Source organism: Phyllobates terribilis, unplaced genomic scaffold (genome assembly GCF_046119375.1).
Source record: "Phyllobates terribilis strain yellow unplaced genomic scaffold, ASM4611937v1 Scaffold_11__3_contigs__length_659146591, whole genome shotgun sequence".
In the NCBI taxonomy this organism is placed as follows: domain Eukaryota; kingdom Metazoa; phylum Chordata; class Amphibia; order Anura; family Dendrobatidae; genus Phyllobates; species Phyllobates terribilis.
The window spans coordinates 311,292,678-311,318,879 of NW_027362771.1; the positions used below are offsets into that span (position 1 = coordinate 311,292,678).

Genomic DNA, 26,202 nt, shown 5'->3' on the forward strand with positions numbered 1-26,202 from the left:
GATTTGTCAAATATCACAGCTGGCATCAAGCCTTGGGTTAGTAATGGAGAAGTGTCTATCAAACACAGCCATTACTAACACAGTAATCAAAAAATAAAAACACACTCACAGAAATAATACTTTATTTGAATAAAGACTCCCCCACACTATCCCTCGTTCACCAATTTATTGGAAAAAAAAATGAAAATATTACATGCAGGTCTGAAGTAGTCCAAAGAATCCGAAGTAGTCCAGAAAAGGATACCTGAAAAACATAACAAAACAAATGGCAGCATTTTGAGTAATTAATTGATTTATGAGTGAATGTCCATTGTCTTTATTTCTGTCTTTATGTTTTTCAGGTATCCCTTTCTCGAAAACTTCTAATTTGTTGGACTACTTTGGACCTGCATGGAATTTTTACATTTTTTTTTTCAATAAATTGGTGAACGATTTATTACCGGGTTAGTAATGGGGGTGACTGACAGACACCTCTCCATTACTAACCCCAGGGGTTGATGGCGCTGTGATTTTTAACAAATCACAGCTATCATCAACCCCAACTACCATCACCCTGATTGCCACCGTATCTTGTGTGAGGCGTCAATTCTGGGGCAGCCGCGGTCTTATACTTGGAGGCTGGGAAGGGCCCAATAAGGGCCTAATAATATAAGCCCGCAGCTGTCTGCTTTACCTTGACTGGTTATCTAAAATAGGGGAGGGCGCCCATGTCATTTTTTTTATTATTTTTTTTAAATATATATATTTATTAAAACCAGGCTAAAAACATTTGCGTAATTGCACTTACAACTCGTGCTTTTTTTAACTTCAGATTTAACGCATCTTATAAGAAGCGATGCGGCTGGCCAATCACCATAATGCCAGTATTACGGCATTACTGTGTATGCAGGCAATCCCCGCATGTTTATTGGCTGTCTAACAGCCATGAAACATGAGGGGCGGGGACTCGAGCATACCCATACCCATGATACTCGATTGAGTAAGGAGCATACCTGAGCACCCCGATGCCAGATCGAGTATCAAGCAATGCAGAGCACGTTCTCTCACCTCTTGTGTGGATCCCATTGCAATCTGATGAGAGTTTACAATGCAAGTAGCCTGGGCATGATGACCCAGATAAAGAGCACTACCCTCTCAACATTTTAGCCCTATGTGGCAGAAGTGATGTGACACTCCGTTTTTAGCCTCCCCTCCTGCATAGACCTGTATACAGGGCAACCTGGTTTACTGTTTTAAGATCTTAATGACGGACGCTATTCTTAATGAGGGATGCGCAGGAATAAGATGCTCAAAATTCATTAAGAAACACACGCAACTTAATGAATTCTGCGCATCTTATCAGTGTCTTGCGTCTCTGTGCACCTCGCTAGAAATTTTACTCCAGTCAGGTACTGGAGTAACATTTCTGCCGCAAAGAACACTGTCACTGTTCAGGTGGACGTTGCCACACCCTGGCCTGCCCTTGTCTTTTCCAGCTCCACCCACTTTGGCACTGCTGGCCAAAAGTAGTGTGAAAATGCCAAATGTTGCAATTTTTTTTACGCAACCGAGCATTGTGCAAAAATTTTGCCACCAACGTTCACCTTGTGTCGCAGCTACTTCATAGCGCAATACAAGTGAATGAGGTTGTATTGCGACCCCAAGGGTACTGCAACTGTGACAAGCAAGTCGAAAAAATCTGATGCGGCTGGACTACTTGCAACTTACTTGTCACAGTGACAGCCAGCCTTGCCAACTTGACTTTTTTTTTTTTTTTCTGGACATGTTATCAAAAAAATCACAGACAGACAATATTTTTATGGACATATCAGAAAACCTTAATAAGTCATTATAATTATAAGTGATACATGTCTACAGCCCATAATTCTGATATGTATTAGCTGCATTCAGTGTAAATTTTTTACGAACAGGGCAAAAAAGTGCCTTATTTTTACGTCCTGTTGGCCACCCTAGTGACTGCACCTTCGAGGTCAGAATGTGACCCCATTCACTTGTGTTGTGCTGGAATGTAGCAGCGACATTTTGAAAATTTTGGCTGTGCGAGTCCAAAATTGCCATGCAGCCTCAGACAAAAGGGAACTTATATTTCTCTTTTGTTTTTGGAGGCAATGTCAGTTTTGCCTGAAAAAAAAACTCTTAAGACCACACTGTGTGAAACAGACCTAGTACTTCAAAATCTGAAACCATGTATGGTGCACACCATGGATTACAGGGGTTGTCCTTGTATTACAAAGATGTCCATTACCCTGATCGGCTGCCATGTAATACTACTGGACTTGCTGATGAACCAGGAGGAGCCCAGGTGATCAGCCCAGGGGCCACATTTTGCAAGAAGTTGTTTGTGATGAGATAAAGCATTTAGGGACAATACAGAATGAAATCATACTTTAATCACTTTTATTTGATTTATGTTTAAAGTGTTATTTTTGTACATTTTAAAGGCACATTGCCAGCCCCCTGATAGCGCCATAAGGACGGCTTGTTATATCTGTCTATGCTGAAGATTATTTTTATTTCTGCCAGTATTCTACTCCCTCAGAGAGAGAAAAAAAAGAAACATCGCAGATCGCAATGCTGTGATCCGTCTCCAGGAAAACTCACATGTACAATATATCAACATAAAAGAAAAAAGTAGTAATTTGATTCTCTTTCCTGGGAGACTGAGAAAATCTTGTTATCAAACAAGGCAAACTCCAATTTCCTGTGCGAGAGAGATCTTGTCCATGTGGATAGTAACAGTAACAAAGACAGAAACTGGAAAATCTAGATTATCAGATCATACAGTGGATATGAAAGTCTACACACCCCTGTTAAAATGCCAGGTTTTTGTCATGTAAAAAAAATCAAACCAAGAAGAATCACATCAGAAATGTTTCTACCTGTACGGCTTGTTCACACAACCGTATTTTCGCTCTTAGTGCTATCCGTGAAAAAAAACGGATAGCACTCGGACCAATGTTATTCAATGGGGCAGTGCAGAAGAGCGTTTTTTTTTCACTAACTGGATCTGCGCGTGAAAAAAATTGCTGCATGCACTAGTTTCTTCTGGAAATTGGATGAGACTCAGCCATTCAAGTCTATGGGTGCTCCAAAAAAAATAAATAAAATGCCATACAGAGTCACAGTATAGCATGTTTGTTACGGACATATTGCAATTCTGTAACATAAAAAATTGTAAATGATCTTGTAAATGATCGATGGCTGCTGCTCTAAAAAAATGGATTGTATACAGATGACAAGTGAAAAAACAATTGTCCCACTTTTCTGGATGTCTCACGTGAAACTACCATCAATGTCACCTATAATCTGTACAATTCAACTGAAAATTAAACAGAATTTTTTTTTTGGGTGGAAAATGAATAATAAAGAACTAAAATAATGTGGTTGCATAAATATGAACACCCTTACAGAGGTTATCCGGGACTTTTATTAATTTTGTGTATGGGGCTAAGAACGAAAAACCAGTTAGTTGCTACCTATCTGCCTGTTCTGCACAGGGACGATCTCTGCTGGCTCAATTGGCAACTCCCCTGCTTCTTTTCACCTTTCGTCAACAGAGCAGCTCTTCCTCTTCCACTCTGCTTTGTGGACACGGCGTCCCTGCAGACGTAATGCTGATTGATAGCTGGCTACCTGCAGTTAGGTAGCGGGGAGCCAGCTATCAATCAACATGATATCAGCAGATATGCCTTGTCCACAAAGCAGAGCAGAGGAGAAGACACTGCTCTGTCAACATGACGTTAACAGGGGACTTACCGGCAGGAGAGGTCCGTGAGTTGCCAGAAATTGTTGCTGGGTAAAACAGGCAGTTAGTAACTACCTGCCTGTAAGTTCTTAGTCCCATATGCAAAAATAATAAGTCACGGATAACACCTTTAAACTAATATTTTGTTGAATGACCCTTTGAATTTATGACAGCATTCAGTCTTTTGGGTAGGAGTCTACCAGCATTACACATCTAGAATTGTCAATCTTTGCCCACTCTTTCTTGCAGTAGTGTTCCAAATGTGTCATGTGCATCTCCTGTGTACAGTGCCCTCTTTAGATCACCCACAGACTGTCAATTGGAGTCAGGTCTGGGCTCTGGCTGGGCCATTACAAATCCTTGATCTTTTGGGGAAGCTATTCTTTTGCTGATTTGGAGGAATGCGTAGAATAATTGTAGGTGAAAGGTGAAATCCCCCGTTATCTTCAGCTTTGTAGAAAAGGCCTGAAAGTTTTGTTGCAAAATAGTTTCATATTTGGAACTGTTCATAATTACCTCCACCATTCCTAAAGCCCCAGTTCCCGCTGCTGAAAAGCAGCCTTAAAGCATAATGCTTCCTCCATCATGATTCACTGTGGGTATAATGTTCTTTTGATGATATGCCAAACGTACCTTTTGAAATTATGCTCAAAAAGCTTAACCTTGTTCTCATCAGACCATAACAGGTTTTCCCATATGCTTCTGGCAGACTTGATGTAGGCTTTAGTAAAAAACCAGCCTTGGATGTTTTTCTTAGTCAGAAAAAGCTTAAGAAGCCACCCCCTCCACATATCATACATATGAAGACTAGGAGAGACTGTTCTCACATACAATACACAACCAGTACTTGCAAGAAAGTCCTGCAGCACGTTCAGTATTGCTATAGGCCTCTTGACAGTCTCCTGGACCAATTTTGTTCTTGCCTTTTCATAACTTTTTGAGTAAAGTTCAGTTCTAGGAAATGTGACTGTTGAGCCAAATTCAAGACTCTTCTTGATGACCATCTTCACAGTGTTCCATGTTATACAGTATAATGCCATGGAAATTGTTTTGTACCCTTTCCCTGACAGCTAACTTTCATTAATGAGATCCTTTTGCTGTGTTGTAAAATGTTTATGGACCACGGCCCTTGCTGTAAAATACAACTAATAATATGTCAGGAAGATCCTACTAGAAATGCTAAACTTTATATGGGTTTAATCACTTTATATGATTGTAGCTGTGTGCTGACTGCTATTTGATGAGTTTAAATGTGATTTGCTAATTCTGAACACAACCACATCTCCAAGAATGTGTGAACACTTTTGCAACCACATTATTTTAGTTTTGTTATTTTTATTTCCACTCTCAAAATGATTTCAGTTTGTTTCTCAATGAATTTGAACAAATTATGGATTAAACAGGTGAAAAAAACTCCATGACTCCAACTCTTTCATACATGGCTCATGTTTAAGTGATAAATTTACTGTAGCACAGATTCATCTCAGCTAAAAGTCTAGACCCTTAGATCAGGAATAGGACAGACATTTATAGGACATTTTATAACTATAAAATGTCCTATAATGTTTCATGAAATGTCAATGTCATGTGTCAATGACATTGAGACATAATGTCAATGTCGTATGAAAAAATATTCCCCACAAACTGCATTGAACTACTGTACCCAATTTATTACATATTTTAGGAGTCGGAGTTGGTCCATTTTATACCGACTCCGACTCCACCAAAATGGGCTCCGACTCCACGACTCCGACTCCACAGCCCAGCTTCAAAAATATTCATAATCCACCAATTCTGCCCTACATTGCAAGAGCAGAAAAATGAAGAGATCCATAAATATAAAATAATCAATTTTATTTCAGCAATCAAAAGAATAAGACATATAATATTAAAAACTATAAACGGCTAAAAAACAGAGTGCCCAGTAAAACAAACACTGGAGTGGTGCTTTAACTGGAGCTACTGTGATAAATGTAGTCCATTTTTAGACTGTCTAGTCTAAGTTTACATTTTAGTCTAAGTTTACACACAAGTCGAAGGACTTTGACTATCATGGAACATTTGCTCTAGTAGATTTTATTCAACAAATGACTGTGTGTAGCCTCAGCCTTAAAGGGAATGTGTTATAAAAAAAAGAATCTATTGTTTAAAGAAGTACTCGCATAAAATTCTTGATTCCCTAAACCTGTGTAAATGTGAATGTAATGTAGAGTAAAGCCATGGCCTCACTATCAGTATTTGGTCAGTATTTTTTCTTAGGAGTGGAAGCCAAAAAAAGGTATAATAGAAACAAGTCACCAATTCTGCATTTATCACCCACTTCTGGTTTTGGCTCCCAGTCCTGAGAAAAAATACTGACCAAATACTGACCAAATACTGATAGTGGGGCCGTGGCCTAAGTGCATTAGTATACTCACCGATCGCCATATTCTCAGGTTTCCAGCACTGGTCCAGTCCTCTTCTCACTTACGTGACTGCAATTCCAACTTTCTGGATCACGCTGGGGTTTATGTGTGAGCTGGAAGTCACTTTTACAGTATTTGTCTATAGAGCCTGGTTCTGATATTCCATCGACTTAGGATATGTTCACACGTGGCGTTTTTGCCGTGTTTTTTTACTCAGCGTATTTGGTCTGTAAAATACATAGCATTTTACATTACCAAGATAATCAACGAGATTTCTGAAATCACGTGCACATACTGGGGTTTTTTATCCACACATATTTTGAGACCTGCTGCGTTTTTGCCAGGAGGCAGCATTTCAATTATTTCAGCATTTTGTCCTGTTTTTCATTCATTCAAATTAACAAGTGAAAAATGCAAGTAATAACGATGCAAAGAATGTACTCAAAAACGCATGTATTGTACGCAGCATTTTTCTTGCCTTCACTCTGGTTTTTGGTGCAGAAAGAAAAATGGCTTCAAAAATACAATGTGTAAACATTCCCTACATTGTAAAAGTGACTTCACAAAATACCACCGTACATACCTTATCTATTCATTTTGTATTTCGTGGTTTGTTTTACTCACTCTGGGATCTCTTTCTCAGCACTCCTTCCCTTCTGTAGGTAAATTGCACTCTGCTCTGCCCTCCGGTTCTTTAGGAGGAATGTGAAGCGCTCGACAGCCTTTTAGGCAGTATAGGTCCGAGCTGTCATCATTTAGTCTGTTGTTAGAGCCTGTTCACGTAGGAACCACTAGGGACTAGAACCTCTAGTCTGTACAGGAACCAGCTGGGTCAGTTTCAGTTTTTAGCGTTTTACCTATTTTCCCGTGTGAGCTGTTACACAATCATAGTACCTTTAGAGCAAGAAGGGATTGTCGAAAGAGACAAGAGCTTTAAAGTTTTATTCTCATTATTCTAATGTTCCTCTGTTACTGGGAAATCAGTGCTTTAATTGATAAGCAAATGAGGCTTGTTGTGATGTTTTGTCTATATTTAAGAATATAGAATTATCATGTCATAGATGATCGTTGATAATGAATAATTTGCATTTGGAGTTATCAATAAAAATTATTTGATTAAAAAAAATAAAAATATAGATATATTTAGTAGCAATGATAAAAACTATAATATATATATGTAAACGAGGCTGCACAGTTATTGTAGATCTGAAGCCTCTGTCACTCCAGCTCCATTCCCTGCCAAGGGCTGCCTTTTCCTGCTTGAGCTGGAGTAACATAGGCTTCAGACCTACAATAACTCTTCAGCCTCATTTGCATATCAATTTAAATGCTAATTTCTTAGTAACGGAGGAACGGATTGGCCATGTAAATGTATTGCTGGACTTGTTTGTGAAAGAGCTACATGCATGTTTAAATAGTTTGGGGTGGAGGGGTAGGGGGTAAATCCTGCTGACAGATTCTCATTAAAATACTATTTGTTCTAAACAATGGAGGGCTTTATAATTTTATTATTTACTACTCATTGCCTAGGTTATTGGCTAGTGATGTGGGCTATGTGCAGTGGCCAAACATGCCCAGTACTTATAAGCTCTTTTTAATAAAGCTTGTAAGCGCTGCTCTGAAGCTGGCTAGATCGCTAGAGTGCACTGTTAGCTCCTGACCTGGCCACCTTCAGTGCTGCTGCTCTGATGCTGCAGAGGCAAAGTTGGTCAACTGCTTGTAGCATTAGAGAAATGCACAGTTCAGGCCACGGGCTTGACAATGTTATCGGTCAGAACTTTCAATCAAGAAGAAGCTAACCACCCCCAGCAAGCATGAAGCTAGGAGGTAGGGTAGTGGTGTTATTCAAAGAGAACATGAGACAACCCCTTTAAGTAAATAAGGAACATTTTTGCTAGAAAAATGTTATTTTTCTTTATCCTTTGTGCAACAGAGTTAACAAAATGTGACACTAAGTCAGCTTAAGTCTCTGTCCCCCAATACCACATGATTTACCCTGCAATTCGAATGATAAAAACTTAAGTTTCACAAAATCATTGACATGTCATGTCATGGTGCTGAGACTCCCACTAATATCTAAAATAAGACTGAAGACGGGTTCATACACTTTTCATTTAGCTCATTTTTAGTCTCCAGTGAGAGCAGTGGTTGGCTATGATCTTGTGCTCCTCCCTTTAAGCCATCAGTGGGGGTCTCAGCACCTGCACTTTGACATATCAAAGTGCAACTACACTCGGGACTGGCTGTTTTGTATTGAATATATGCACCATCTCTCCTGGACTTTTGTACATACTGAGCTAGCTTTCATTATAATAACTATATGTGGGGAAAAGAACCCACAGTCAGCTAAAAGTACAGATAGTAAAGAGATTGTCAATTAATTGCTGCACAAATGGAGCAAACACGGATTCATACTGGGGGACCCAGAGATCCAATGCAAGAACGATTCTAGAAATATTTTGTTCAGGTTTCGTGACCTACAGTTAGGTCCAGAATTATTTGGATAATGACACAAGTTTTTGCATTCCAGCTGTTTTCCAAAACATATTCAAGATACAGTTATATAATCAATGTGGGCTTAAAGTCCAGACTCTCAGCTTTAATTTGAGGGTATTCACATCCTAATTGGAGTAAGGGTTTAGGAATTACAGGTCTTTAATATGATGCTGACCCTTTTTCAAAGGACAAAAAGTAATTGGACAATTATCTCAAAAGCTCTATGCAAGGGCTTGCTCTATGCAAGGGCTATTCCCTGATTAATCCATCATCAATTAAGCAGGCAAAAGCTCTAGATCTGATTCTAGGTGTGGCATATGCATTTGGAAGCTTTTGCTGTGAACCCACAACATGCGGTCAAAGGAGCTCTCAATGGAAGGGAAACTGACCATCATTAGGCTGAAAAAAAAGAGGAAATCCATCAGAGAGGTAGCAGAAATGTTAGGAGTGGCCAAATCAACAGTTTTGTACATTTTGCAAAAAAGAGCGCACTGGTGAACATGGGAACTGAAAAAGGCCTGGACGTCCACCTAAGAACAATGGTGGATGATCGCTGAATCCTTTCTATTGTGAAGAAAACCCCTTCACAACATCCACCCACGTGAAGAACACTCTGCAGGAAGTACCGGTAGGTGTTTCAGTATCTAAGTCGACCATAAAGTGCAGACTTCATAAGAGCAAATACAGAGAGTTCCCCACAATGTGCAAACCATTATACAGCCTTAAAAATAGGGCAGATTCGACTTTGTCAAAAAACATCTAAAGAAGCCAGCTCAGTTCTGGAAAATCGTTCTTTGAACAGATGAAACGAAGATCAACCTGTACATGAATGATGGGAAGAAGAAAGTATGGAGAAGACTTGGAAAGGCTCCTGATCCAAAGCACAGCACATCCTCTTTAAAGCATCGTGGAAGCAGTGTGGTGGCATGGGCATGCATTGATAAGTAATAAAAATAAACATTTTACTTATGATCAATTTAATTTGTCCAATTACTTTTGAGTTCCTGAAACGAGGAGACTTTGTAGAAAAATGGTTGCAATTCCTAAATGTTTCACAGGATATTTTTGTTCAACCCCTTTAATTAAACCTGACAGTCTACACTTCAATTGCATCTCAGTTGTTTCATTTTAAATACAAAATAGCCCAAATCCGAAGATTCGGTCACAATACAAATCTTTCTGGACCTAAGTGTACATTGGCATATGTATATAGCTATTATAAATATTACATGTCCACATTATCCACTGTATCCTGATTTTAATGGATTTACAGCATCTATGAGAGTTGGTGGAAATATTTTTGTCATTTGGTAAATATTACACAAGCAATCATTGGAGCTGACCTGTAACTTTTTTATATTTAGATAGTCAAACCTTTCATTTCTATATACGATAATGGGATGTTTTTGCTTAACGCTCTGACATTAGGGCTGTTATCGGTTCTGAAAATATATACAGCCAGTACACCCTGCTGTCATGTGCAACTGGCTGCATACAGAGAGGAAAAAATGACCTTCATATAATCAGACAGCTTGTTTCATTTCCAGGCCACCCAGAAGGCTGACGGCAACCCTTGATAATCTACAGTAAATGGTCATCTCGTCGCTCTCATGGAGGAAAGATTCATCAGCCAGACATAAGATGACAGCCTTGTCATGGACTGAATATCAACATTACCTACTAACCTATTTTCCAAAACCTAAAACAATTCCCAAGAATGCCATGCTTCTACAAATTACCACTGGTGCCTACTTTAATTGCTTGCTGCACACTTCAGACTTAATTGGTAAAATAAATGAATTCATACAATTCATCCAAAGAAGCATAAAGCAGAGGACGTCTAAAAATTAATAGAATTGTATTAAATGAATGAGAAAAATATATAACGAGGAAATTGTAATATCTAGTCACGTAATTATAGCTAACAGCTGGTGGTGCAGCTGAAAATAGATATTAAAATTAGAAATTAATTAGAAATGGACTAGAGAAATGATAGGTGGCTTAAACATATTAAAGGGGTGTTCCAGGAACAACATAAATTTCTGTAACCCTTGGTAATCAGCTGTCATCATTAGGACTGCTCATTAGCTGGAGCGCTCATGTGACACACCATGCGTTACATCACTCTCCTGGCACCAACAACACTGAAACGGAGTCTTTGCAGGAGGTGAGTATATTCTGTTTTTATTTTTATTGGGATATTGAACTGATTAAGCTAGGGTGGTCACTACTAATGTCGATTAGCGGCGATCATGATCAATAGACTAATATTTGTACTAAACTAGCATGGTGCAGCACGGTGGCTCAGTGGTTAGCACTGTAGCTTTGCAGCACTGGGGTCCTGGGCTTAAATCCCACCAAGGACAACATCTGCAAGGAGTTTGTATTTTCTCCCTGTGTTTGGTGGGTTTCCTCCCACACTCCAAATACATACTGATAGGGAATCTAGATTGTGAGCCCCAATGGGGACAGCAATGATAATGTATGTAAAATGCTGTAAAAGTAATAATCAAAACAAAGATAGACTATGTCCAACTAAAGTAGTCTATGTCCATTATCACAATTTATATTGCAGTGCAAATAAAATATATTTTTTTGACTTTTGCATCTTCACGGTAACAGACTACATACTTAGTGTAACCTGTTCCTAAAGTCATACTCCATTCATTCAGTCCCCTAATCCTTCCACGTGAAAGGTTTACAAGTAGCAGGGGGTGTGGACTTTCTTATGGAGATGTCTTCCAGCTGGGCACCCATAGAGGTGAGCCAGCAAATAGTTACGGATTCATTTTTTTTTACTTTAAATGCAATGGATTGAGAATGTCTCCTAAGAACAACTTTCAATTGGCCATTCGAGCGTATGGACATCATACAATTAGTATCTGCCATTAGGGTTCTCCTCCCCTCTGTCAGTCCTTCCCTGTCCTTCTCTCAGCTCTCCATGGCAGCCAATGATTGTGAGACAAGTCTCCCCTTCTCTCACTGTGCAGAGACGTATATGATTTCATGTATGCCGGTCGCTGCAGAGCTGTGCACCTCCTGTAAGACCACCCATTAGAGTACACGCTATACCCCATTATGTAAAGAAATATGCCTATACATTTTTATCTGATGGCTCTCTAGCGGCTAAGAAAGCTAAGCATGTCATTAAAGTTTGTGATAGCATTCTGAGACTTGTAGTTCCACAGCTGCTGGAAAACCGCAGGCTGTAAACTGTGAGCAGTGAAATCTGTGAAAAACCCATGAATAACGTATATGATCAGAGAAAGCACCTGATGAATACGTAGACAGGCAATGATAGCTCCCCAGTGAACTAGGCATGCTGGGCAATGTAGTTCTGTAATAATAAATGGAAGCGTTCCTTTTATAGCAAGGCCATGACAGCTACATTAGTGTTATGGCTTCTGTTTATAGCCCGGCCATGACATCTGTGCGTTATCATTTTTAACCGGACCAGTAGACCACAATAACTTATATTGGAGTCTTTTGATAGCAAGAATAGCCCTCCAGACTGAAGGAAACAAATACCCGGAACCTAAAATTAGCAATGTGAACAGAGCCTAAGGCTCATTCACGAGTCAATATCTTCCAAGTACGAGAAAAACTGACTGATTATTCTGATCAGAGTTTGATCAGAAATGGAGAAAAAAAAAAGAAAAGTTTCTCCACCTTCTCCTTTCTGACAGTCTGTGATGGCCATCCAATTTTTTCACGAACCCATAGACTTACATTGCTGATTTTGAGATCAAAATCTGACATGTCTCTGATATTTTCCGGGGACCACTCGGTCTGAAAAAAAAAACTGGAAATGTGCACAGCACCAAAGAATATCATAGTTACAAGTGCTATCTGTGAAAACTATATACAAGAAAATCGGACGTGTGAATGAGCCCTAAGGGCATGCAGAAGACTGTGCCTTTCACAGAAGTCAATGGAGTGCAACCTAAATGCTGCGGGGGGTCAAATAACACCCAATATATATATATATATGTATATGTATATAAGTATCTGATCTCAGCCATGCCATATTAGAGAATACCCTCTGCTGACCTTACTAATGAATGACATGTGACACTATTCTTTACATGTCACTAAGTTACCTACATTTGCACTAATATCACTGTATAATATCACTCTATAATGCCAGAGTTTCCTTTCTTGTCTAAGATGTATGATTAGCATCTAGGAAGCACTTACCAGATCACTGCTGCCCCAGACACCACACAGGAGCCCCTTCTGCTACCGATGCAAACCATTCGACTGTCATTATCTATCACTGTCAATACCCTAAAGCACTAGCTGAACAGCTGCACCCCACCATGTGACGCTCATGGCACTCCAGCTATGCTGCCTCAAGTCCACCTTCCTATAGACTTAAAGTTTGTCTAATAAAGAGAATTCATTCCAAATTCCACATTTCGAGCTCTCTAAAAAGGAAAATATTCTGCTTGGGCCTATTGCTTAAGTGCTGGATAATATACAAGTTGTCAATGTGCTCTACTACTTGGCCCTAGTAGTGGAATCTATTAGGAAACCTCAGATTGAGTGAGAAGAACAGAGAAGGGTGGGAGAGAAACAGTAGACGAGAGGGAAACCAGACACAACTGAGCCGGAGGACCAGAGAATGGGACCCAGATGAGCAGGAAGGGAGATGATTTCTTACAGACAAGGATCAATGAAGGAGAGGGGGAAATGAAACTTATATCTCCATCTGGTCCACAGGGTTTAGGTCTGAATATATGTCTATATACAGGTGCATCTCACTAAATTAGAATATCATCAAAAAGTTAATTTATTTCAGTTCTTCAATACAAAAAGTGAAACTCATATATTATATAGAGTCATTACATACAGAATGATCTATTCCAAGTGTTTATTTCTGTTAATGTTAATGATTATGGCTTACAGCCAATGAAAACACAGCAGGTTTTTGCTAGGTAATCGGAGAACAGCACAGGGTAGGGAAGAAGACCCTGATTCCAGCGATGTATCACTTAGTTTACTGGGTGCAGCAGTTATGATAGAGTCCCAGTTTTCTCTGCTGCAGATGTTGCAGAGCTCAGTTGTTGAGCTGTGTGTAATACCCCCACACACCACAGCTCTCTGTGTACATTGTATAGTGACAAAGAGCTGCTAATCAGTTCTGGGGGTGTGTTTGGACTTGGATGCATGAGGCCAGTTGTCCTGTAGTGATAATCTCCTGCTGATAAAACACTAAATATATTGAAAGAGCAGAATAGCCCAGTAAGTGACACATCTCGGTAATCAGGGTTTCCTGATTGAAAACCTGCTGACAGATTCCCTTTAAGGCTGGAACTTAAATTGATTTTCAGGCAGAGACATTTCTGTACTTGACAAGTCTGTGTATGCAGCCAAATTCTTATTGCAGGATCAATATAATCATTGATGTAGGAGTGTGATTTTCTTCGTAAATAGATTTGCTTTAACTTCATTCATCAAAAGTAAAGCTGACCATTCAAGATTAAAGTCAACTGAACCAGATGATTTCGGCAGGGTATGGGATGTCCCAACCTTTCCCCCCTGTACCAAATGTCTGGGAAAGAAGGATGAAATACAACAAGCCTGATTCTCAAGGGACATAAGCCACTGACAGAGGTGTCTGCCAGCAACTGATTCCCCTATTAACATTAGAAAGTGCTTGGGGTGGTCAGGAGTAAAAAAAAAAAACCGCAGTGATGTTTTTCAAAACAGGTTGTGTATAAAACCATCCTTAAAGGGCTGCAGAGTGGCTCAGTGGTTAACACTGCAGTTTTGCAGTGCTGGGGTCCTGGGTTCAAATCCCACCAAGGACAACATCTGCAAGGAGTTTGTATGTTCTCCCCTTGTTTTTATGGGTTTCCTCCGGGTTCTCCGGTTTCCTTCCACATTCCAAAGACATACTGATAGGGAATGTAGATTGTGAGCCCCAATGGGGACAGTGAAGATGAGGTCTGTAAAGCAAATTAAAGTGTTAATTTCATCTTTATAGATGATTATTTTTGGATAGTGCTTGTAAAAGCAAGAACTTTGACATTTACTGCTTATTATAATTTGCAGTGGTTCTTGAGATCTCAATGATTTTCATTTGTCTACAGCTCATTGCCTAGGAGACAGACTACCGCGGCTGACTATCTTGTAATCACAGTGCTAAAGCTGTCCGGGATTAGGAGGTAACAACATGCTCCAGCAATCCCGGCCAGCTTCAACACAGTACTTACAGACTCAATAGAAAAGAGCTTGTATGCACTGTGCATGTTCTGCTGTACCAGCAGTGGTCGGTCTCCAATGCAAACCAACAGAAATGTCTCAAGAATGGTTATAAATTTTAAGAAGAAGTACATTGCAAATGTGCTTGTATTTACAATCACTATCCCACTAACAATACCCATTTATGAAGAATAACCCTTTAAGGAGGTTTGACATTAGTTAGTATGTCATCCTACAGCTTTTCCTTGCAAAAGTTTAATTGTGCAGTGTGTAGTTTATTGTTTTGTGATGAAATCGTCTGGGCCAGCTTTACTAAGCAGATCGAGAAAGAAGATCTGATCATTTATGCGTTTTAAAATTACAATATTTGTAGTAATTGAATTGAAAGTATCATTTTAAAAAAAGGGTTTGTCCTATATGTCAAGAATGATCTTACCATCCTATTGCATGTAAAAAGCGTTACATGCAACGGTGATAAAAATTACTGTTAATAGAAGAAACCCCCATGTGGTAAGACTTGCTATCAACTAAGTAATGTATTTTTAATTCTGAAAATCTGATTAAACATCTTCAAAAAAATCAAGATGTAATAGCCAATCTAAAAATCCTATCTACGGGCGACAGAGCGAGGTTTATTGCAGCACACAACTTCACCTGCGTTTAACATGAAGGTGCACATGGGCCCAACCCTCTACTCTCACAAATCTGGTTCCCGTCCACATCCTACTGTTTATTTATTGCGTCTACTGGGAAATGTGTCTGTGTTTGCTCTAGACCAATTGAGTCCCATTCTTTCCACCTTCCCTCCGGGAAACTATTCAGACCATTCCTTACACAGCTCCACAGGTCATAAATTCACCCAGGGATGGACACCACCCTTGGCCCCTCATTGTTTCATTTGCCCCCAGGACTTGAGAACATTGCAGTCCTCTCATTCCTGCCTATATAAGACCCATCTGCAGATAACTCGCTCCATATTACCTTCACTAGCCCTTTCCATTTATTTTAATAATGTAAGCTCCCATGTTCCTGTGTGATTATCACACGGCAATGGTTAGGACAGATCGATGGGTCATAGGTCTTCTCAGAGTGTGTCACTGTGGTGGCAGTGACAGATAGACAAAGGATCAGACCCTTCTGCCCTTTAATTATTGAGTCAGTAGTGTATTATAGTGCCATAAATGTGATTACTATATACAACCCATGTCTGCCCACCAACTAATCTAATTCTGAGTTTATTTTCAGATGCTTCAAACAATCATGTTATAATAATCAGGTTAATTAGACTTTTATCATCTAGTGCTGTGTACAACATCCTGGATACATCGGGAATAGAACATAGACAGTACAGTGATGATAAAGCCTAAAGGACCCCTCTATTGTAACCGTACTGGAGTTGGTATATTACTGTATTAGATCCCCTATATCAACCTCTACCTATCTTGGTTTGTCCTGTCACAATTTGTAGGTACATATATGTCACTAAATGAGAGAGTGAATTAATTTATGTACTGTATGTTGTTACTGTAATGTATCATGTCACGTAACTAGAGCCATAGGGACTGTGCATCTACTGTATATAAAGGATCCATATTATAATCTCAGGGCAGCCAAATATCAGAATTCTCCAGTGTAGAGAAGTTATCACCAATCCATGGGAAAGGTGATAACTCATAGATCAGTAGGGTCCAGCCGCAGAGACCTACACCGATCAGCCAAAGGAAACTTTTATACCTGTTAGAATGGAGGAGCAGTGCACATGCCAAGTCGCTACTGCATTCATATCTTAAAGCGCCACTTCAGTGTTTTTTTTTTTACTGCACTGCTGGAGTTGTACTTTAAGACCACGGCCCCACTATCAGTATTTGGTCAGTATTCGGTCAGTATTTTTTATCAGGAAAGGTAGCCAAAACCAGGAGTGGGTGATAAATGCAGAATTGGTGACTTGTTTCTATTATACCTTTTCTCTGATTGTTCCTCATCTGGTTTTGGCTCACACTCCTGAGAAAAAATACTGACCAAATACTGATAGTGGGGCTGTGGCCTTAATGTAATTCCCCTGCCTCCTGTCTGATACCGTTCAATCTCCAGCAAAAATTGACCTGCCTGCAGCTCCATCAATTTCTGGATCACTTTGCCACCTGGCTTCTACACTTCCTATCCTGTGATATTCCCCCTCACATCATGGGGGACTTTAACATCCCCATTGATAAGCCGCTTTCCCCATTTGCCTCTCATCTTCTTTCACTAACCTCCTCATTTGGCCTCTCACAGCTTACTAACTCTCCTACACATGAATACTCGGACCTGGTATTCTCACGACTCTGCTCACTGCATGACTTTACTAACTCCCCTCTACCACTCTCTGACCACAAGCTTCTTTCCTTCTCTGTCAAGAATTATCTCCTCACCCAGGACACCCCCAGTTACCATGCACTCAGAGATCTAAGTGCCATTAATACCCAGCAACTTATGAACAATCTACAGTCATCCTTGGCTCCCATCATCTCCCTCTCCTGTCCAGACTCAGCATTGTCACACTATAACAACACATTGCGGAGTGCCCTGGGTGAAGCAGCACCTGCTACACGCAGAATGACCCGGCATAGAAGGCAGCCCTGGCACACGATGCAAACACGTTTTCCCCAGCGCTGCTCAAGGTGTGCTGAGCGTCTGTGGAGAAAATCACTTTCGGCAGAAGACTTCATCCACTATAAGTTCATGCTCAAAACTTATAACTCTGCTCTCCATCTGGCTAAACAAGTCTACTTTACCACTCTCATTACAACTCTAGCCAATAATCCTAAACGACTCTTTGAAACCTTCCACTCCCTCCTGAGCCCTAAAGTACAGACCCCGATCACCAACCTAAGTGCTGAAAATCTGGACACTTATTTCCTACAAAAAATCAATCATATCCGTCAAGACATTCTTGCACAATCCCCTCAGAGTCTGGATCCCCTTCCCTCCCGCACCTCAAGTTCACTTTCAATCTTCGAGTCGGTCACAGAAGAAGTGACCAAACTCCTCGCTTCTTCTTGCCCTACAGCCTGCAACAGTGACCATACTCCGTCACATCTCCTTCAGTCCCTTTCCCCAGCTGTCACTACCCACCTAACTAAAATATTTAACCTCTCTCTTTCTTCGGGTATCCTTCCCTCTTCATTCAAACATGCCATCATAACCCCTTTACTTAAAAAGCCATCCCTGGACGAGAACTGCACTGTTAACTACAGACCGGTCTCTAATCTTCCCTTCATCTCTAAACTCCTGGAACGTTTGGACCATTCCCGTCTAATCCACTATCTCTCAGATAACTCTCTTCTCGACCCTTTACAATCCGATTTCTGCTCCTCACACTCTACTGAAACTGTCCTCACTAAAGTCTCTAATGATCTACTAACAGCTAAATCTAATGGTCACTGCTCCCTGGTGATTCTCCTGGATCTCTCTGCCGCATTTGACACTGTGGATCACCAGCTCCTCCTCACTATGCTCCACTCTATAGGCCTCAAGGACACCGCTCTGGCCCGGTTCTCCTCCTATCTCTCTGACCTCTCCTTCACAGTATCTTTTGCCGGCTTTTCTTCCTCTAATTCAAGGATCAGTCGTAGGACTCCTCCTCTTCTCCTTGTATACTGCCCCTATTGGACAAACCATCAGCAGATTTGGTTTCCAGTGTCATCTCTATGCTGATGACACCCAACTATACACCTCTTCACCTGACATCACCCCCAATCTAATACAAAATGCCAGTGATTGTCTGTCCGCTGTCTCTAACATCATGTCCTCCCTCTATCTGAAACTGAATCTCTCCAAAACTGAACTCCTTATTTTTCCTCCCTCCATTACCTACCAATACCTGACTTTTCAATTTCCTTGGGTGGCGCCACCATAACTCCCAAGCAGCAAGCTCGCTGTCTTGGAGTCATGTTTGACACACAACTTTCCTTTATTCCCCATATTCAATCACTCACTCGCTCATGTCACCTGCACCTTAAAAACATCTCCAGAATCCGACCTTTTCTCACCTTTGATAAGGCAAAAACTCTTACTGTCGCTCTTATTCACTCTTGTCTGGACTACTGCAACTCTCTTCTGATCGGTCTCCCTCTAAACAAACTCTCTCCTCTCCAATCCATTCTGAATGCAGCAACCAGGGTCGTATTTCTATCAAGCTGCTTCACCGACGCCTCTACCCTGTGCCAGTCATTGCACTGGTTACCCATTCACCACAGAATACAATACAAACTCATCTCTCTCACCCACAAAGCTCTCCACAGTTCTGCAAAGCCCTATATCTCATCCCTCATTTCTGTCTATCGCCCCTCCTGTGCCCTCCATTCTGCAACTGATCTAAGACTGACATCCTCCTTAATCCGAACCTCACACCTCCGGCTCCAAGACTACTCTTGTGCCGCGCCAGTTTTCTGGAATGCACTGCTCCAAACGATCCGACTGATATCTACCCCCCATGTCTTCAAACGTGCTTTAAAAACACATCTGTTTAGACAAGTCTACCACCTCAACTCACCAACCTAACTCTCCCCTGTCCCCTCCTAAATGTTATTCATAATCTGCTCCTGCCTATTCATCTGTCTCCACATCCTCCATGCAACAAATAGCACACGGTAACTGCCCTTAGACAGATACTGGCTGATGACCATATTCTTCCTATTGTGTCCCCCACATTTCCATATAGATTGTAAGCTTGCGAGCAGGGCCCTCAATCCTCCTGTAACTGTTGAAATATAATACATTGTTTATATTGTCTGTATATGTCCCTACTAAATTGTAAAGTGCTGCGGAATATGTTGGCGCTATATAAATAAAAAGATTATTATTATTAAGAGGAGGACAGTGTGGAGGCTATATTTTATAGGAGAGAGCACTGTGGAGGTCATGTATTATAAGAGGGATAGTGTAGGGGGTCATATTTTATGCAGGGAGGACAGTGAGGGGCAAAAATTCAGTGCCACAGTATAGGGCAAATATTTTTATTCAGGAGCATTATAACGACACTGTTATTTTTAAGGGCGCTATGTCAAGATGTACAGCAGAAGATTGGAGAAAAGAAAAGTCTGCAGAGACAAGCTGTGGATGTGAAAAGTCATCATGGCACCTGAACAAGATGGAGAAAAGCAAGAGAACGACTTTAATCAGAGAAGATGTCACCTATAAGGTACCATACTTATGGTCACGTGCCATCTAGCTTCTCTTCCTGTTTCTCTCAATGAAGCTGGGGCTGCAGTATTTCACTGAACAATGAATAAAAATGATTATTATTATTAGCTCCAGTGTTTCATGGAGTTGCACGGAGGTCACTTTACAACACAAGTCTATGACAGGGCCGTTCTGGCCTCGTTCTGGCTCTTATAGACTTCCATTGTGCTCTTGAGACGTAGCTTCTGACTTTCGGACAGCCAGAAGCTGTGCTCACAAGATGGTGCAGGGAGACCGGAGCGGCACAGAAAAAACTGTGAAGACGCCTGAGGGTGAGTTTATGACCGGGGGCAGGGGACTTACATTTAATGCGCCACTCCAGGGCTGAAAAAACAAACAAACGCTGGAGTGGTGCTTTAAGGGGCTGAGAGTGCTGCCTTTAGTGTGTTTCTGACAGCCCTTTAGAGAATTAATGGAGTTGAGCATGCGCAGAGATAAAAGTTCCCTATTCTCCTATTCTAAGGATCAGAGCAGGTCTTAGAGGTTAGACCCCCACAGATCTATAAGTCATCACCTGTACTGTGACTAGGCGATAACTTATTTTCATCAGACAACCCCTTTTAGGCTAAACATGTTTTTTTCTCTTGCTGTTGTGAGGCAGTGACCGGGATCGTATACAAGGGACGTTATATATCCCCCAGAATGTGTACAGAGACCTATTAAATCCATTGGAGTGCATTGCAGTCACAAACTCACCTGCGGCTGCAATGCAGGGATGAAGGTGAGCATTGACCTGGTCAGTCTATCTGGCTAAGGCAGATTAGTAAAACCCGGCAGGGCCTTCATTTCTTGGAGGAAGCTACAGGAAGGCAGTGGGGCGGCCTCCTCCCTCCAACCCCGGTTTTCCAGTGGCTCCCGCCACAGGTCCTTTAAAAACCCTGCATTAAGGAGTAGTGTTGTTCAGTATTGGGACCTGCTAGGAGCATAGCAGGAAAGCTTGGAGGGCCTGTGTGTAGCTGAACCCACGCCTGGGAAGGCTCTGCACCCGTCAGGCTCTCAGCGGCGCGGCCGCTGCCCACGGCAACTGTTGTTTAAGGACTCATGTTAACCCGGCTGCGAACCGGAGGACTTTTCTGTTTACCCGTGAGTTGCTGAATAAAGCTGTTTATGTTGGACTCACTTGGGTCACTGCCTAGGTTACTGCACGGTGTGAACACCGCCGCCTTACAGCTTAGTGGAAAATGCGGGCATTGTGACTGAAGAATACCCCACCGGCAGCTGCATGACCACAATCTGGTCTGCCACCTTTCAGCCCAACCCCATGGACAAAATGGAGGAGCTGTTAAGAGAACTGGTCCTCATGCCCAACCCCGTGGACAAAATGGAGGAGCTGTTAAGACAACTGGTCCTCATGCAGCGGCAGCAGCAGGAGCAGTTCAAGCAGCAGCAGCAGCACACCAATGAGCTGATCGTGCAGCAGCTCACAGCACTGCGGGAGATGCCGACGGCACCCCGGAACCTCGAGAGGCCCGGGACAAGGTTCGCTCAGCGTTGAGGAAGATGGGACCGGAGGACAACGTGGAAGCCTTCCTGACCATTTATGAGCGCTGGTGGCTCCAGCCTGAGTCTTTGACTCCAGCCCAGATGGTGGAGAGGGTGGTGGTCAACTGGCTGGTTAGGACTCTGCTGGCTGCTATCCAACGTTGGGTGGGGCAAGGGGACCCCGGCACCCTCAACCAGGTGGTCAGCCTGATCGAGCGCTACTCGGCCACTCAGGACTTTATCCGAGACTCTGCCCCCTCGCGGCTGTCACGCCGATCCCTGCCAACCCAGCAACCGGGAAAGGGGTCGAGTCCCTCTGCTGAGGACAGTCAGCACCGTACCTGTGCTGAAGGGGTACCCCGGAGTTAGAGTAGCAGGAGACCGGTTCCCTCCCAAAAGGTCATAAGACCTAACAGTACCTCCACCATTAGGTGCTGGCGGTGTCATGGGCCGGGACATGTGGTTGCTAAATGCCCCCTGACTACGGAACCCATGGACTACGGGTATAACCGCCGGGTCTCAATGTACGCCCAGACCGTCTGCACTGAGTGCCGACCCCTCGGACAGTGAACCCCAACTGTGCCAGGTACTGGTTAATGGGTACCCACAGAGGCCCTCCTAGACTCGGGGAGCCTAGTGACTTTGGTACATGGGTCGCTGGTGGCAGGAGACAACCCCAGTGGATGGACAGTCGGGGTTTTGTGTATCCATGGGGACCGCCGAGAGTACCCAACCGCGGAGGTAGTTTTTTCCACGCCATGTGGAGACATAAAACATGTGGTGGGAGTGGTAAAAACTCTTCCCTATGGGACTGTTTTGGGATGAGACTTGCCCCTGTTCTGGACTCTGTGGAAAAACAAAATCCACTCTCCCCCGGTAAAATTTGTTACAGGCGCTGTACCCGACGAACCCGAGTCAGGGGTACCTGCCGTAGGAGTGTCCAACCTAGGGACAGAGTGTGACCCCAATAGGTCTCCCCTAGAGGTGCTGGCAGGAGAGGTCGAGGAGACCCCATCGATCCCCGAGCTGGAAGTGTCCCGGGGCACGTTTGGGACAGCTCAGCTACAGGATCCCGCGGGAAAGGGTGTTAGAGGTAAATGGCGTAGCTCAACAGCCCGGTGCAGATACTGTATTTCCACACATGGTAGTCAACGGTGAGTTGCTCTATAGGGTAGACAAAATCAGGGAAGAAGTCGTGGAACAGTTAGTGGTACCTCAGTCGTACCGTCGGGCAGTTCTGGAGTTGGCACACACACACCTGCTGGGTGGACACTTAGGGGTTAAAAAGATGCAAGAGCGTATCTTACAGCAGTTCTTTTAGCCGGGGATTTACGCGGAGGTCCAAAAGTACTGCGAATCCTGCCCCGAATGTCAGCTAACCACACCCACTGCAAGTTTCCGTAGCCCATTGGTACCCCTGCCAGTGATAGAGGTACCTTTTGAACGGATTGCAATGGACTTGGTAGGGGACATTGTAAAATCCGCTCGTGGCCGCCAACATATACTGGTGGTCGTAGACTATGCCACCCGGTACCCAGAGGCTATACCGCTATGCCACACATCGGCGAAACTGATTGCACGGGAGCTGTTTGCCATGCTCTGTCGCCTTGGACTACCTAAGGAGATCCTGGCGGATCAAGGGACCCCTTTTATGTTCAAGGTGACTGTGCAAACTGCTAAAAATTAAACAATTGTGCACCTCGGTGTACCACCCTCAAACCGACGGGCTAGTAGAACGGTTCAATAAAACCCTCAAGGCCATGTTAAAAAAGGTGGTTTCTAAGGACGGAAGGGATTGGGACATGTTGCTACCCTATTTGATGTTCGCTGTCGGTGAGGTACCCCAAGCTTCCACAGGGTTCTCTCCCTTTGAGTTATTGTACGACAGACACCCTAGGAGTCTGTTGGACGTAGCCAAAGAGACGTGGGAACAAGAGCTGACTCCACATAGGAGTATAATTGAACATGTGGCTAGTATGCAGGACCGGATTGCTGCGGTCATGCTCATCGTGAAAAAACATCTGTTAGATGCCCTGGCAGCCCAGAGGTGCACATATAATAAAAGAGCCACGGTCAGGTCTTTTAACAAGGGCGATCGGGTGTTAGTACTGGTACCCACAGCCGAGAGTAAACTCATGGCCAAGTGGCAAGGGCCATATGAGGTTCGAGAAAAGGTGGGGGAGGTAAATTACCGGGTGTATCAGCCCGGAAAGAGGAAACCTAAGCAGCTTTATCATGTAAACCTGCTAAAACCTTGGAAAGATCGAGAGTGTTTAGTTACAGACGTCACCCCGGGCATATCGCCAGAGAGTTCTTTACCTTCAGCCAGGGATGCGTCCGGGGGAGAGGTCAGGATAAGTGATGCTCTCACTAAACAGCAGCGACGGGAGGCTTGCTCGCTGGTGCAGCAGAATACCGACGTGTTCTCAGTGCTACCAGGTAGGACTACAGTTCTCCAACATGACATTGTCACCGAACCTGGGGTAAGGGTGCGAATGAGACCGTACCGGGTACCCGAAGCCCAGAGGCAAGCCATCACGGCTGAGGTATAACAAATGTTCCAGTTAGGCGTCATCGAGGAATCACGGAGTGAGTGGGCTAGCCCCATCATACTGATTCCGAAACCAGACGGATCATTACGCTTCTGTAACGATTTCCGGAAATTAAATGAAGTGTCGAAGTTTGACCTTTATCCAATGCCCAGGGTGGATGAGCTGACTGAGAGACTGGGGCAGGCCCAGTACTTTACCACGCTCGATCTCACCAAGGGTTACTGGCAGGTACCTCTCACGAAATCGGCGAAGGAAAAGACTGCCTTCATAACTCCAGAGGGTCTATATCACTATGTGGTCTTACCTTTTGGGTTACATGGGGCCCCGGCTACATTCCAGAGGTTGATGGACATAGTGCTCAAGCCTCATCAGGAGTACGCATCCGCGTATCTAGATGATATTATCATCTTTAGCACCGACTGGCATACACATCTATCACAGGTACAAGCGGTGCTGGATTCTCTCAGAGCAGCGGGGTTAACGGCAAACCCCAAAAAATGTGCGATAGGGCTAGAGGAAGCCCGATATTTGGGGTATGTGATTGGCCGAGGAGTTAAGCCCCAAATCAATAAAGTTGAGGCCATAGAAAACTGGCCTAAACCCTCAAGTACAAAGCAGGTGAGGGCATTCCTTGGCATCCTTGGGTATTACCGCCGGTTTATACCTAATTTTGCTGGGAGAACAGCGGCCCTGACCGATCTCTTGAAAGGAAAAAAATCGGTAATGGTTCGGTGGAACCCTCAGGCAGAAGAAGGGTTTCAGTCCATGAAGTTGGCCCTGTGTGGACAGCCGGTCCTCATCAGCCCCAACTTCAAGGAAGCCTTCATTGTACAGACAGATGCCTCGGAGGTAGGCCTAGGGGCGGTATTGTCACAAAAAGTGAATGGTGAAGAGCACCCGGTCACCTACTTGAGTAGAAAACTTGTCCCGGCAGAGAAAAACTATAGCGTGGTAGAGAAAGAGTGTTTGGCTATTAAGTGGGCCTTGGAATCGCTACGTTATTATTTTTCTCGGGTCTCAGTTCCGCTTGGTGACGGACCACTCACCCTTGGTATGGATGAGGAATGCCAAGGAGAGGAATGCGCTAGTCACCAGGTGGTTCCTGTCACTGCAAAATTTAAGTTTCTCTGTAGAACAGCACCCTGGGAAGACGCAGGCAAACGCGGATGCCCTGTCCCGGGCACCCTGTGTGGTGTCAAATGTTCAACCCCACAAGTTTGAACAGAGGGGGGGATATGTGAGGCAGTGACCGGGATCGTATACGAGGGACGTTATATATCCCCCAGAATGTGTACAGAGACCTATTAAATCCATTGGAGTGCATTGCAGTCACAAACTCACCTGCGGCTGCAATGCAGGAATGAAGGTGAGCATTGACCTGGTCAGGCTATCTCGCTAAGGCAGATTAGTAAAACCTGGCAGGGCCTTCATTTCTTGGAGGAGGTTACAGGAAGGCAGTGGGGCGGCCTCCTCCCTAAAACCCGGGTTTTCCAGTGGCTCCTGCCACAGGTCCTTTAAAAACCCTGCATTAAGGAATAGTGTTGTTCAGTATTGGGACCTCCTAGAAACATAGCAGGAAAGCTTGGAGGGCCTGTGTGTAGCTGAAACCACGCCTGGGAAGGCTCTGCACCCGTCAGGCTCTGAGCGGCGCAGCCGCTGCCGCTGCCCACGGCAACTGTTGTTTAAGGACTCATGTTAACCTGGCTGCGAACCGGAGGACTTTTCTGTTTACCCGTGAGTTGCTGAATAAAGCTGTTTATGTTGGACTTGCTTGGGTCACTGCCTCAGTTACTGTGAACACCGCCGCCTTACACTGTCTAAATTTACCCATGATTGATGAACATGTACATTTGAATTTGATATACTATACCTATTAATGGCAAACAAATAGAATTAAAAGCGATTTTAGCAGTCTAGCCACATAGACAACTTGGCTCCTGGGCCTTTCCCAAACCTTCTTTACTACTGGCATAGGATGGTTTTTTCAACCAGAGGGTACAAGGTCTCTACTTTCTCTAAGAACCAAAATAAATAAGGTCACAAGAAATGTCATTTACAGGTTGAACGTTCAACTTAATTTTTCAAGATTTGT

The 26,202-nt window shown here is 43.1% G+C and overlaps 1 protein-coding gene across 2 annotated transcripts in view; it reads right to left on the reverse strand.

Moving 5' to 3' along the window:
- PRRT4 (proline rich transmembrane protein 4) overlaps positions 1 to 26,202 on the reverse strand; it is a 55,568-nt gene that overhangs the window by 5,777 nt on the left and 23,589 nt on the right. The window contains exon 3 of one of the 2 annotated variants that reach the window (XM_073652556.1): positions 14,333 to 14,597. The exons of the other annotated variant lie outside the window; for it this stretch is intronic. Coding sequence (XP_073508657.1) covers positions 14,398 to 14,597 — 200 coding nt within the window. The 3' untranslated portion in view covers positions 14,333 to 14,397. Of the gene's footprint in view, positions 1 to 14,332; positions 14,598 to 26,202 lie in introns of those variants that run through there. 2 annotated transcript variants of the gene reach the window in all.